The sequence below is a fragment of the Scyliorhinus torazame genome, chromosome 1 (assembly GCF_047496885.1).
Source record: "Scyliorhinus torazame isolate Kashiwa2021f chromosome 1, sScyTor2.1, whole genome shotgun sequence".
NCBI lineage: Eukaryota > Metazoa > Chordata > Chondrichthyes > Carcharhiniformes > Scyliorhinidae > Scyliorhinus > Scyliorhinus torazame.
Genome location: NC_092707.1, coordinates 109,226,257 through 109,238,992, shown reverse-complemented (window position 1 = coordinate 109,238,992; position 12,736 = coordinate 109,226,257). Strand labels below are relative to the sequence as shown.

Here is a 12,736-nt window from a genome sequence, read left to right as displayed (position 1 = left end):
TTGGAGGGGCAGGGCTGGGGTATTGGAGGGGCAGGGCTGGGGTATTGGAGGGGCAGGGCTGGGGTATTAGAGAGACTGGGCTGGGGTATTAGAGGGACAGGGCTGGGTTATTAGAGAGGCAGGGCTGGGGTATTAGAGGGGCAGGGCTGGGGTATTAGAGGGGCAGGGCTGGGGTATTAGAGGGACAGGGCTGGGGTATTAGAGGGGCAGACATGGCTGGGGTATTAGAGGGACAGGGCTGGGGTATTAGAGGGAGAAGGCTGGGGTATTAGAGGGACAGGGCTGGGGTATTAGAGGGGCAGACAGGGCTGGGGTATTAGAGGGGCAGACATGGCTGGGGTATTAGAGGGACAGGGCTGGGGTATTAGAGGGAGAAGGCTGGGGTATTAGAGGGACAGGGCTGGGGTATTAGAGGGGCAGACAGGGCTGGGGTATTAGAGGGGCAGACAGGGCTGGGGTATAAGAGGGACAGGGCTGGGGTAATAGAGGGACAGGGCTGGGGTATTGGAGGGGCAGGACTAGCGTGTTAGAGGGGCAGACAGGGCTCGGGTATTAGAGGGACAGGGCTGGGGTATTAGAGGGGCAGACAGGGCTGGGGTATCAGAGAGACAGGGCTGACCTATTGGAGAGCAGGGCTGGGGTATTAGAGGGACAGGGCTGGGGTGTTAGAGGGATAGGGCTGGGGTATTAAAGGGACAGGGCTGGAATATGAGACGGGCTGGGCTGGGGTATTAGAGAGACAGGTTGGGGTATTGGGGAGGCAGGGCTGGGGTAAATTAGAGGGGCAGAGCTGGGGTATTAGAATGGCAGGGCTGGGGTATTAGAGGGACAGGGCTGGGGTATTAGAGGGACAGGGCTGGGGTATTAGAGGGACAGGGCTGGGGTATTAGAGGGGCAGGTCTGGGGTATTAGAGAGGCAGGGCTGGGGTATTAGAGGGACAGGGCTGGGGTATTAGAGGGGCAGGGCTGGGGTGTTAGAGGGACAGGGCTGGGATATTAGAGGGGCAGGGCTGGGGTCTTAGAGGGGCAGTGCTGGGGTATTAGAGAGACAGGTCTGGGGTATTAGAGACACAGGGCTGGGGTACTGGACGGACAGGGCTGAGGTATTAGAGGGGCAGGGCTGGGGTATTAGAGGGACAGGGCTGGGGTATTGGAGGGGCAGTGCTCGGGTATTGGAGGGGCAGGGCTTTTGGTATTGGAGGGGCAGGGCTGGGGTATTGGAGGGGCAGGGCTGGGGTATTGGAGTGGCAGGGCTGGGGCATTGGAGGGGCAGGGCTGGGGTATTAGAGAGACTGGGCTGGGGTATTAGAGGGACAGGGCTGGGTTATTAGAGAGGCAGGGCTGGGGTATTAGAGGGGCAGGGCTGGGGTATTAGAGGGGCATGGCTGGGGTATTAGAGGGGCAGGACTGGGGTATTAGAGGGGCAGGGCTGGGGTATTAGAGGGACTGAGCTGGGGTATTAGACAGGCAGGGCTGGGGTATTAGAGGGACAGGGCTCGGGCATTAGAGGGACAGGGCTGGGGCATTAGAGGGACAGGGCTGGGGCATTAGAGGGACAGGGCTGAGGTAATTGAGGGACAGGGCTGGGGTATTAGAGGGGCGGGGCTAGCGTATTAGAGGGGCAGGCAGGGCTGGGGTATTAGAGAGACAGGGCTGGCGTATTGGAGGGCAGGGCTGGGGTATTAGAGAGGCCGGGCTTGGGTATTAGAGGGACAGGGCTGGGGTATTGGAGGGCAGGGCTGGGGTATTAGAGAGACCGGGCTTGGGTATTAGAGGGACAGGTCTGGGGTACGAGAGAGACAGGGCTGGGGTATTAGAGAGACAGGGCTGGGGTATTGGAGGGACAGGGCCGGGGTTTTGGAGGGACAAGGCCGGGGTATTGGAGGGACAGGGCCAGGGTATTGGAGGGACAGGGCCGGGGTATTGGAGGGACAGGGCCGGGGTATTGGAGGGACAGGGCCGGGGTATTGGAGGGACAGGGCCGGGGTATTGGAGGGGCAGGGCTGGGGTATGAGAGGGACAGGGCTGGGGTATTAGAGGGACAGGGTTGGGGTATTAGAGGGGCAGGGCTGGGGTATTAGAGGGACAGGGCTGGGGTATTAGAGGGGCAGGGCTGGTGTATTAGAGGGGCAGGGCTGGGGTATTAGAGAGGCAGACAGGGCTGGGGTATTAGAGGGGCAGACAGGGCTGGGGTATTAGAGGGGCAGGGCTGGGGTTTTAAAGGGACAGGGCTGGGGTATTAGAGGGACAGGGCTGGGGTATTAGAGGGACAGGCAGGGCTGGGGTATTAGAGGGACAGTGCTGGGGTATTAGAGGGGCAGGGCTGGGGTATTAGAGGGGCAGGGCTGGGGTATTAGAGAGGCAGACAGGGCTGGGGTATTAGAGGGGCAGACAGGGCTGGGGTATTAGAGGGACAGGGCTGGGGTATAAGAGGGACAGGGCTGGGGTATTAGAGGGAGAGGGCTGGGGTATTAGAGGGGCAGACAGGGCTGGGGTATTAGAGGGACAGGGCTGGGGTATTAGAGGGAGAGGGCTGGGGTATTAGAGGGACAGGGCTGGGGTATTAGGGGGTAGGGCTGGGGTATTAGAGGGGCAGACAGGGCTGGGGTATTAGAGTGGCAGACAGGGCTGCGGTATTAGAGGGACAGGGCTGGGGTATAAGAAGGACAGGGCTGGGGTATTGGAGGGGCAGACAGGGCTGGGGTGATAGAGGGACAGGGCTGGGGTAATAGAGGGACAGGTCTGGGGTATTAGAGGGGCAGGGCTACCGGTTAGAGGGGCAGACAGGGCTGGGGTATTAGAGGGACAGGGCTGGGGTGTTAGAGGGATAGGGCTGGGGTATTAGAGGACAGGGCTGGAGTATTAGACGGGCTGGGCTGGGGTTTTAGAGAGACAGGGCTGGGGTATTGGAGGGGCAGGGCTGGGTTATTAGAGGGGCAGAGCTGGGGTATTAGAATGGCAGGGCTGGGGTATTAGAGGGACAGGGCTGGGGTATTAGAGGGACAGGTCTGGGGTATTAGAGGGACAGGGCTGGGGTATTAGAGGGTCAGGGTTGGGGTATTAGAGGGACAGTGCTGGGGTATTAGAGGGACAGGGCTGGGGTATTAGAGGGACAGGGCTGGGGTGTTAGAGGGACAGGGCTGGGGTGTTAGAGGGACAGGGCTGGGGTATTAGAGGGACAGGGCTGGGGTATTAGAGGGACAGGGCTGGGGTATTAGAGGGACAGGGCTGGGGTATTAGAGGGACAGGGCTGGGGTATTAGAGGGACAGGGCTGGGGTATTAGAGAGGCAGACAGGGCTGGGGTATTAGAGGGGTAGACAGGGCTGGGGTATTAGAGGGACAGGGCTTGGGTATAAGAGGGACAGGGCTGGGGGATTAGAGGGACAGGGCTGGGGGATTAGAGGGACAGGGCTGGGGGATTAGAGGGACAGGGCTGGGGGATTAGAGGGACAGGGCTGGGGGATTAGAGGGACAGGGCTGGGGTATTAGAGGGGCAGGGCTGCGGTATTAGAGGGGCAGGGCTGGGGTGTTAGAGGGGCAGGGCTGGGGTATTAGAGAGACAGGGCTGGGGTATTAGAGGGGCAGGGCTGGGGTATTAGAGGGGCAGGGCTGGGGTATTAGAGGGGCAGCGCTGGGGTATTAGAGAGACAGGTCTGGGGTATTAGAGACACAGGGCTGGGGTACTGGAGGGACAGGGCTGAGGTATTAGAGGGACAGGGCTGGGGTATTAGAGGTACAGGGCTGGGGTATTAGAGGGGCAGGGCTGGGGTATTAGAGGGACAGGGCTGGGGTATTGGAGGGGCATTGCTCGGGTATTGGAGGGGCAGAGCTGGGGATTTGGAGGGGCAGGGCTGGGGTATTGGACGGGCATTGCTCGGGTATTGGAGGGGCAGGGCTGGGATATTAGAGGGGCAGGGCTGGGGTATTGGAGGGACAGGACTGGGGTATTGGAGGGGCATTGCTCGTGTATTGGAGGGGCATTGCTCGGGTATTGGAGGGGCAGGGCTGGGGTATTGGAGGGGCAGGGCTGGGGTATTGGAGGGGCAGGGCTGTGGTATTGGAGAGGCAGGGCTGGGGTATTGGAGGGGCTGGGCTCGGGTATTAGAGGGACAGGGCTGGGCTATTAGAGAGGCACGGCTGGGGTATTAGAGGGGCAGGGCTGGGTTATTAGAGAGGCACGGCTGGGGTATTAGAGGGGCAGGGCTGGGGTATTAGAGGGGCAGGGCTGGGGTATTAGAGGGGCACGGCTGGGGTATTAGAGGGGCAGGGCTGGGGTATTAGAGGGGCAGACAGGGCTGGGGTATTAGAGGGGCAGGGCTGGGGTATTAGAGGGACAGGGTTGGGGTATTAGAGGGGCAGTGCTCGGGTATTAGAGGGACAGGGCTGGGGTATTAGAGCGACAAGGTTGGGGTATTAGAGGGGCAGGGCTGGGGTATTAGAGGGGCAGACAGGGCTGGGGTATTAGATGGGCAGGGCTGGGGTATTAGAGGGGCAGACAGGGCACTGAAGGTAGTGTAGGAATACCAAGGGGACAGGGCAGTGGAACTATGGAGACAAGGTACAGTCACTGACGGATCAGAATGAACATGGTCATGAATTACTGCACATTTGGGGGGGGGAGTCATTGCAATGTTGAGGGGATCACTACCGGGTTGAGGGGTCACTGCAGGTCTGAGGGGTCACTACAGGGTTGAGGGGTCACTACAGGGCTGAGGGGCCACTGCAGATCGGGCAGCCACTGCTGTGTTGAGGGGTCACTGCAGGGTTGAGGGGTCACTGCAGGATTGGGGGGTCGTTGTAGGGTTTATGGGTCACTGCAGATTTGGGGGTCACTGTTGGGTCTGGAGGTCATTGTATGAAAAGTGTACAGATACTAATTTAAAAGCAGAAAATGCTGAAAACATTCAGCAGGTCAGTCAGGCAGCATCTGTGGAGAGACAAACAGAATTAACATTTCAGGTTGATGGTCATCATCAGGATTTAGATCTGAATCTTTTCCAGCATTTTCTGTTTTTGTTTGAGATATTTTTTGCAGGGCAGATTAATAAGGTGGTTAAGGCCGATGGGATTCATTAGTGGAGGGGGCAATAACCAGGGGGCATAGATTTAAGATAAAGGCAGGAAAACTAGAGGAGATGTGAGTAAAAACCTTTTCACCCAGCACGGTAGCATTGTGGATAGCACAATTGCTTCACAGCTCCAGGGTCCCAGGTTCGATTCCGGCTTGGGTCACTGTCTGTGCAGAGTCTGCACATCCTCCCCGTGTGTGCGTGGGTTTCCTGTGGGTTAGCTGTGTGACTGGATGAACCCATAAGACCATGAAAGGGCAGCACGGTAGCAGAGTGGTTAGCACAATTGCTTCACAGCTCCAGGGTCTCAAGTTCGATTCCCGGCTTGGGTCAATGTGTGTGGAGTCTCCCCGGGTGTGCGTGGGTTTCCTCCGGGTGCTCCGGTTTCCTCCCACAGTCCAAAAATGTGCAGGCTAGGTGGATTGGCCATGCTAAATTGCCCTTTGTGTCCAAAATTGCCCTTAGTGTTGGGTGGGGTTACTGGGTTCTGGGGATAGGGTGGAGTTGTTGACCTTGGGTAGGGTGCTCTTTCCAAGAGCCGGTGCAGACTCGATGGGCCGAATGGCCTCCTCCTGCACTGTAAATTCTATGATTCTATGAAATTCTATGATTGGGATCTGGAACGCACTGCCTGAAAGGGATGGAGAGGCAGGAACCCTCATAACCTTTAAGAAGTACTTAGGTCAGCACTTGAAATACCATTGCACAAGGCTATGGACCAAGTGCTAGAAAGTGGAATTAGAATTAGGAAGGTGCTTGATGGTTCGCACGGACATGTTGGGCCGAAGGGTCTTTTTCCGAGCTGTGAAACTATGACTCCATTGCCAGCATCTGCATTATTTTGTTTTTGTACAGGGGTTAAAGATTAGACAGCTCAGAGATTTTTTTAAACTAATAATTAAAATCTGATTCATTTTATCCTGATTAAAATCATATTTATTCAGGTTCAGATGGCCATTCAGCCCATCAAGTTCACCTGTTAGGATTTTCACTAATGTTAAAATCAGTGTGAATCGGGCTCTCCAGTTTGTCTTTGAGTTGGCTGTGAGATTAAAAGAGGGCTAAGACCCCCTCAGTGTCTCTTTATTCATTCTCAGATCATTACCTGTTCGCAGAAACAGACTGGCTGTGCTCTGTTTTTATGCCGGATCTCTCTTCACACACAATAATAACATTGTCTCTTGTGTTTTTAACTGTTGCAGTGTGGGGCCAGCAGCTGTGACACTCTCAATACTGGGAGCCAGACCGACAGGAAACTCCGAGTGGGTGCAAGTGTTGGGTACACGGCAGCCAATAAGCAGGGCCTTCATCTGATGCTGCCACCAATCGCAGAAAGCCTAAAATTGAAGGTGCTGGAACAATGTCGCTGATGAGATAACCAACTCTTACTGCGTTTAAACCAGAGGTTTCAACTGCTTAATCTGCCTCAATAGTAAAGCGGTGAGGAGCTGAGAATTTGGAGTGTGCACATTCTGGGAGCAGCAACAGCACCTGGAGGTTCAGGTGTCACATTCCAGCTTTGATATCTGACCGTGACTGCATGGAAGCCGTTTCTGATCGGTGGGAATAGCCTTGGTTCTGAATTGCAGATATGGACGATGTTTATTCACACAGATCCAACACCTTGACCTCATTCACTCCATCATGCTAACAACTGAGACGCAAAGTTTGGAGATTGTGATCTACATTGTTTTTGAGCTTATGATTGCTGTTTTGGCTGTATTGGGCAACATCCTGGTTTGCTGGGCTGTCTATCTGAATAGTAACCTGCAGAACGCCACCAACTTCTTTGTGGTGTCCTTGGCTATTGCAGATATCGCTGTCGGGGTTCTAGCCATCCCCTTCGCCATCACCATCAGCACTGGTTTCTGCTCTCTCTTCTATGGCTGTCTCTTCATCGCCTGCTTTGTTTTGGTGTTGACCCAGAGTTCAATCTTTAGCCTGCTGGCCATTGCCATCGACCGCTATATTTGCATCAAAATCCCGCTCAGGTAGGATGAGTCTGCCGCTGTCTAATGTCAAGTGACTGGAATATTTGATTGTTGACCATTACTGTTCAACATAATGGCTCCCTGGCGGATAGAGTGGGGCAGGGCGTGGATGTGAAGATTGTCTCCATGCATTGATTTGTTTGAAGGAGGTAACTCTGGGGAGAGAGGCAGAGGTGGTACCGTGACTTAGGCATTGTCTTTGCCTCTAGATTCTCAGTTTAAACTAGCCCAGCCGGAGTGTGAAATGAGTGGGGAACGCTTAATCCAATAGGAAGAGTATACACCGGGTTTTGTGGGATTGGGATGGCTGGACCTGACTCCAGTTTGATGCTAGAACTGGGTAGGTCAGAATCCTTCACCTGAAAAATCAAAACCGAATTCCTCCCTTTCTATAATCCTGATGGTCAGAACCATTTTCCTCTCCAAAAAAATGTAGAGTTAAATTAATAATTTAAAAAATATTGGCTTAGCAGATGAATGAGTTTGTGGCCAGCATTCTCCAGCGATTCACTTTTCCTGCCAGCAGAGCACCCCCGCCCGTGGGTTTCCCGGCAGCTGGAGGACTCTGGAAGAGGCAAGTTGGTGCAGTGGGTGTGGTGGCCAAGAGGGGTCGAAAGATCAGGGCGGCATTTAAAAATGGTGGCCTGATCCGTGAATACTCTTCCTGCACTGGCGAGCTGAACCAGTCAGTGCAGGATATGATGTAAGTGCGGCCTTGGTGGGGTGTTCCCCACCAAGGCCAAAGAAAACCAGCAAGGTACTGTTAAATAGCGGTGTCGTTCTCACCCCCCCCACCCCACTCTTAAGGTCGAGGCATCCCTGGCACGGGCAACATGGCACTGCTCCATCGGCCTATCAGTGCCCCTACTAGCCTGGCAGCGCCACACTGGGCTGGTACTGCCAACATACCTGCGTGACAGCAGGAGTGCCAGGGTGCCACCCTGCCCAGAACTCGACCACCCGGCCTGGGAGACCCCCCCCCCGCATGTGGTTTTACGCTTGGTCCACATTTGTGGTAACCTGTGCTAAACACGCCCTGGCGAGGTCTCCCAAGGGAAGCCGTTAGTTTCCGGGCCATAGGGGAATCCGCCATAGACATATTTAAAAGAGCCTAATGGCTCACTTCAACTTCAATATGTTAATCTGCATCTCGCTCAGCGAGATCCAGATCGCGACATTTCGCCGGATTCCGTTAAATCTCCCGAGATGTTTCAAGCGTCGTGAATCTCATGAGAGGCCTCTCACGAGATTCAATAGCCTCTGCATGTCACCAAGTCGGGCAACGTGAGGCCATTAAATCCCGGCTTCTCATGTTTAGCTGTTCGTTAAATATCGTGCAAACCTTGATGAAATCATTCCCAAAAGTTCTAATATACAAGTCTAGTTTGTGTATTCCCTTTTCCTAATTCAACCTATGGATTTAACTCCAGGATCTGAGTTTCGGAGCAAGGATGTCTCGCTACAGTTGTACGGGGCCTCGGCGAGGCCACACCTTGATACGGTTTTGGTCACCTTCCATGAAAAGATATACTTGCCATAGAGGGAGTGCAGCAAAAGTTCACCAGACTGATTCCTGGGATGGCAGGATTGTTGTACGAGGAGAGATTGTGTTGACGAGGCCTGTATTCACAGTGGAGTTTAGGAGAGCGGATCTCACTGAGACATATAAAATTCTGACAGGACTGGACAGACTGCATACAGGGACGTTGTTTCTTCTGGCTGTGGGTCTAGAACAAGGGGTCACAGTCTCAGGATGTGGGGTCGGCCATTTAAGACTGAGCTGAGTACAAACATCTTCACTCAGAGGGTGGGGAACCTGTGGAATTCTCTGCTACAGGATGCTGGAGCGGCCAAATCACTGAGTACATGAAAGAAGGAAATAGATTTCTAGACTCTAAAGGCATGAAGGGGTGTGGCGAGAGCAGGGGAGTATGGCAGTAAGATAAAGGATCAGCCTTGATCATATTAAATGGCAGAGCAAGCTCGAATGTCTACTCCTGCTCCGAGATTCTAAGGGCGCGATTCTCTGGCTTTGTTACGCTCTCGCTCAAGCGAAACGAGGCAGGTGAATAGCGGGAGAGGCCAAAATGAGATCTGCGCTTGCCGCCAAATAGTTTGCGATGCAACTGGCCCATTCTCGGGATTTCGCCGTAGTGAGGTGAGAAACCAGTTATCGCCACTTAAGCCCCATTGCCATTCAATTAACGGGAGCCACCCCTTATCCAACGTCATTCAGCGGCCTCCCCGACAAGTGGTCACGTTGGCGCCGATTAGTAATCCTTTTGAAAAACGTGAACCTGGCGGAAAGGCTTCTGTGGGGAGGCGAGGAGGTGAGTGGCCATCTTTGCTCACGAGGCCGGGGGTGCTGGGCTTTCCACCCCAATGGTCGGTGGGGGACCCTCAGCTGGGGTCGGGGGACCCTCTGCAAGGTGTGGCCGCCGTGGGAGTGTGGGGGGTGGTGGTTGCGCTGGGGGGGGGGCAACCGCTCGCAGCACCACCATGCCAACCCCCGGATCGTGTAAACCTGTTCCGGGGACAACCCCTTGCCCATCTGCCCCACCAACCACCCAAAATCCCCACCTACTGCTGAGGCTATTGCTAATAAGGAATTGGCAATTGTGGTTCAGTGAGCACTTCACACAATCCAAGTGGATTCCCGTGGGTGGGCGGGCCATGTAGCATGTGGGAGTCATTGCCCAGCATCCCAATCACACCTTAATGCCTGGACACAGCAGCAGGCAACACCACACACACAACATCCAAACACCCAGGCGATGGTACACAACTCCGGGGGCATTTCCACGGCCGGAGGGTGGGTGAGCGCCATGGTGTGGAGAGGGGGGCGATGTCTGGAGAGATGGGCAAAGGGTCTGGAGGTCAGCCCGCATTGCGGAAGGAAGTGACAGAGACATCATAATGGTTGTGTTAATGTGTTGTACAAACCTCACTCTCAGTGGTGCAGCTCCCCCTCTCCGGTGCCCTCAGTGATCCTCTACATGCTCGGCCCTCCTAGCTCTACTACACCTTGGTGTTTCCACAGGTGGCACATCAGGGGTGGAGGCAGCCAACTGCTTCCCTCGTCCCATGGTCCTCGATGCCCTTGGTGGGCGTCCTCTGGGGGTTCTGGGGCCGGAAGACCCCAGCTCACTTTGTCACTGGCACATGCACAGCCGTGCCACCCTGTCCCGTGTGCTGACTGCGAGACACGGCCTCATCAGAGGGGTGGAACTCGGGAGAGCTGGTGGCCACCATCCCCGCTCCATGGGATTGGTCCGGCTTCGCACCCAACACCCCCTCCTCCCAATCGGTGCCCATAGGGCCCTGGCATTCACCTTGGGACGGAGGGGCAGCTGGTTCGAGCCCGGCTGCCCCTGCATCGTCTGGCTCTGCCGGCCCTGGCGGTTCCCCACGGTCTGCACCATCGTGACGACGCCCTCGGCAATGCTCCTCAGTGACTGGTTATGCTCTGCAGCGCTTCAGCCACGCCCACCTGCGACTGGGACAAGCTCGGCAGCACCTCGACAATTCCCATCTGAGAGCAGGACCTCATCCGGGTCGGTCTGGTGCTGGGTGACATCCTCCAGCGAGTCGGACATTCTGTCGACTCCCTCGGCCATGGCTGCGCGATGCCTTGGACACCTTCACTAATGGTGCCAATGTCGTGCACCAGGCTCTCCACTATAGTTGCCACCCTAGCAGTGTTGGCCTCGATGCCACCATTGCCAGCGCCAGCTCCTGCTCCCCTATTCTCTGGGACTCCTCCAAGCAGCTATGGGTCTGTTGGAGTGACGCTGACATCTCCCTCTGAACGTTCAGGTTGGTCCCTATTGCCTCTATCAGCTCTGGGTAACTCTGCACCACAGGCTCAGCACCAGGCTGGGACCCAGCTGGGTCCTGGGATCCAGCAGATCTCTCACTGCTGTCTCGCCTGGGGGTTCCTGCCTCCACCTGATGTGCATCATCAGTGGTGTGGTGATCACCAGATTGTGCCACAGAAGCCTGTCCACTAACATGTCCCACCGATGTGTGTGTATCTGCGCTGGTGGAGGGTGGGGATGACAGATGTGCCGCGACCATGGTGGCATCCTCGGAGCTCTCCTCCGAGGTGTTCTCCTCGGAGTCAGGAGAGGGTTCCACCCGGGAGGGGCCAGCGCCATCGCTGGAGGACCTGCGGGAGAATGAACATTGGGAGGGATCGGGCAATCACTACTCACGTTTGACAGGCCCCCCAGGTGGAGCCCGGTGGTTCCTCACCTGCGGCGTCCGTCAGCCTCCGCGTGGCTGACCAATCTGTCTTCTGCCACCCCCCCTCACCTCCACGGCCCGCTCCTCGAAGGAGGTGAGGATTATTATGTCCAGCACCCCTCCGCCAGTCTGGGCCCTCTCCCGACGGTTATGGGAGAGCTTTTCCTGAGGGTGCACAGAGAGGACATCGTTAGCCACCGACGTGGTTCACGTTGGTGGGAGAGGGGGCGTGAAGGAGGGGATGAGGACGCTGGGGAAGGAATGGGGGTCATATGGGGAGTTGGGGGGTGGATGGTCAATTGGTGGGGTGGGGGGGGTGTTGGTGTTTCTTCACTCGTACTGCCCGGTGTAGATCATTGCCCTTCTTCCTGCACTGGAAGCCAGTCCACCTGATTATACCCCCCGAGCTGACAGCTGCCGCCACCTCATCCCAGGCAGCACTGGCTGCCTTGTGGCTGACTGTCTGGGACCCTCGGGGAAACAGAACATCCACGATGTCTAGCAGTCTCCCCACGTCAGCATCTCCGTATATCGGGGACAGTCTCCTGGGCGCCATTGTTGCGAGCTGGCTGGGGTTGGCTGAGCAAAAGTGCTGCTCAACCTTGTTAGCGGGGGGCTGACGAGCGCGATGCTGGCGAATCAGCTGGCGAGCCTTCATTTGCGACGAGAAGCCTGTGAGGCCTCATCAATTCTGGACTGGAATCCCTTTGGATCTCCATTGTGTCTAACCTGTCACCATATCAACATTTATTTATTCATTCATGATGTGTGAGCATCGCTGGCTGGCCAGCATTTATTGCCCATCCCTAAATGCCCTTGAACAGCTGGCTTGGCTATTTCAGAGGGCATTGCTGGGTGTCTGTAGGCCAGACCAGGTAATGACGGCAGATTTCCTTCCCTAAAGGACATTAGTGAACCAGATGGGTTTTTACAACAATCACGGGTCACTGACCCATTACATGGGCTCTCTCTGATCAGCAGCAAAGTTTCAAGGGTCTGTTCCTTCCTGCCAGCGGGACCTACGGGTCCCATCGAAGGTGACCCCCCGCCTTCCCCCCCCCTGTTGTAGATTCCCCAGGAGCGGGACAAGTGAGCCATGCAAATTGCCATAGATATCAGCGGAACGGGAAGATCCCACCAGCAGCCAATGGGGAGCCGCCTCCGGCACCAGAAAATGTCGCTGGGGGAGGGGGGGACAGACGGACAGAAAATCCCGCGCAAGTTGTTTGGACTCTCGGGGTTTCCCAACAATTTAATTTAATATCCTGGTTTCGACCAGCCACTCTGCTTTAAAAAAACAGAACTCCATGTGTAATTTTCCTTATGTTTCCTTATTGAGATAACTTTGGAACATTATAGTTAGAGCATCTGTGATATTCTCATCTTCCTGAGATGGAAACCATCTGATCCTGGGGACCTATCACTCTTTA

The 12,736-nt window shown here is 55.5% G+C and overlaps 1 protein-coding gene across 1 annotated transcript in view; it reads left to right on the top strand.

Annotated features, from left to right (window-relative positions):
- The window catches only part of adora2aa (adenosine A2a receptor a), a 95,178-nt gene that overhangs the window by 32,982 nt on the left and 49,460 nt on the right, over positions 1–12,736 (top strand). Inside the window, exon 2 of the mRNA XM_072499653.1 lies at positions 6,273–7,061. Coding sequence (XP_072355754.1) covers positions 6,715–7,061 — 347 coding nt within the window. The 5' untranslated portion in view covers positions 6,273–6,714. The remainder of the gene's footprint in view (positions 1–6,272; positions 7,062–12,736) is intronic.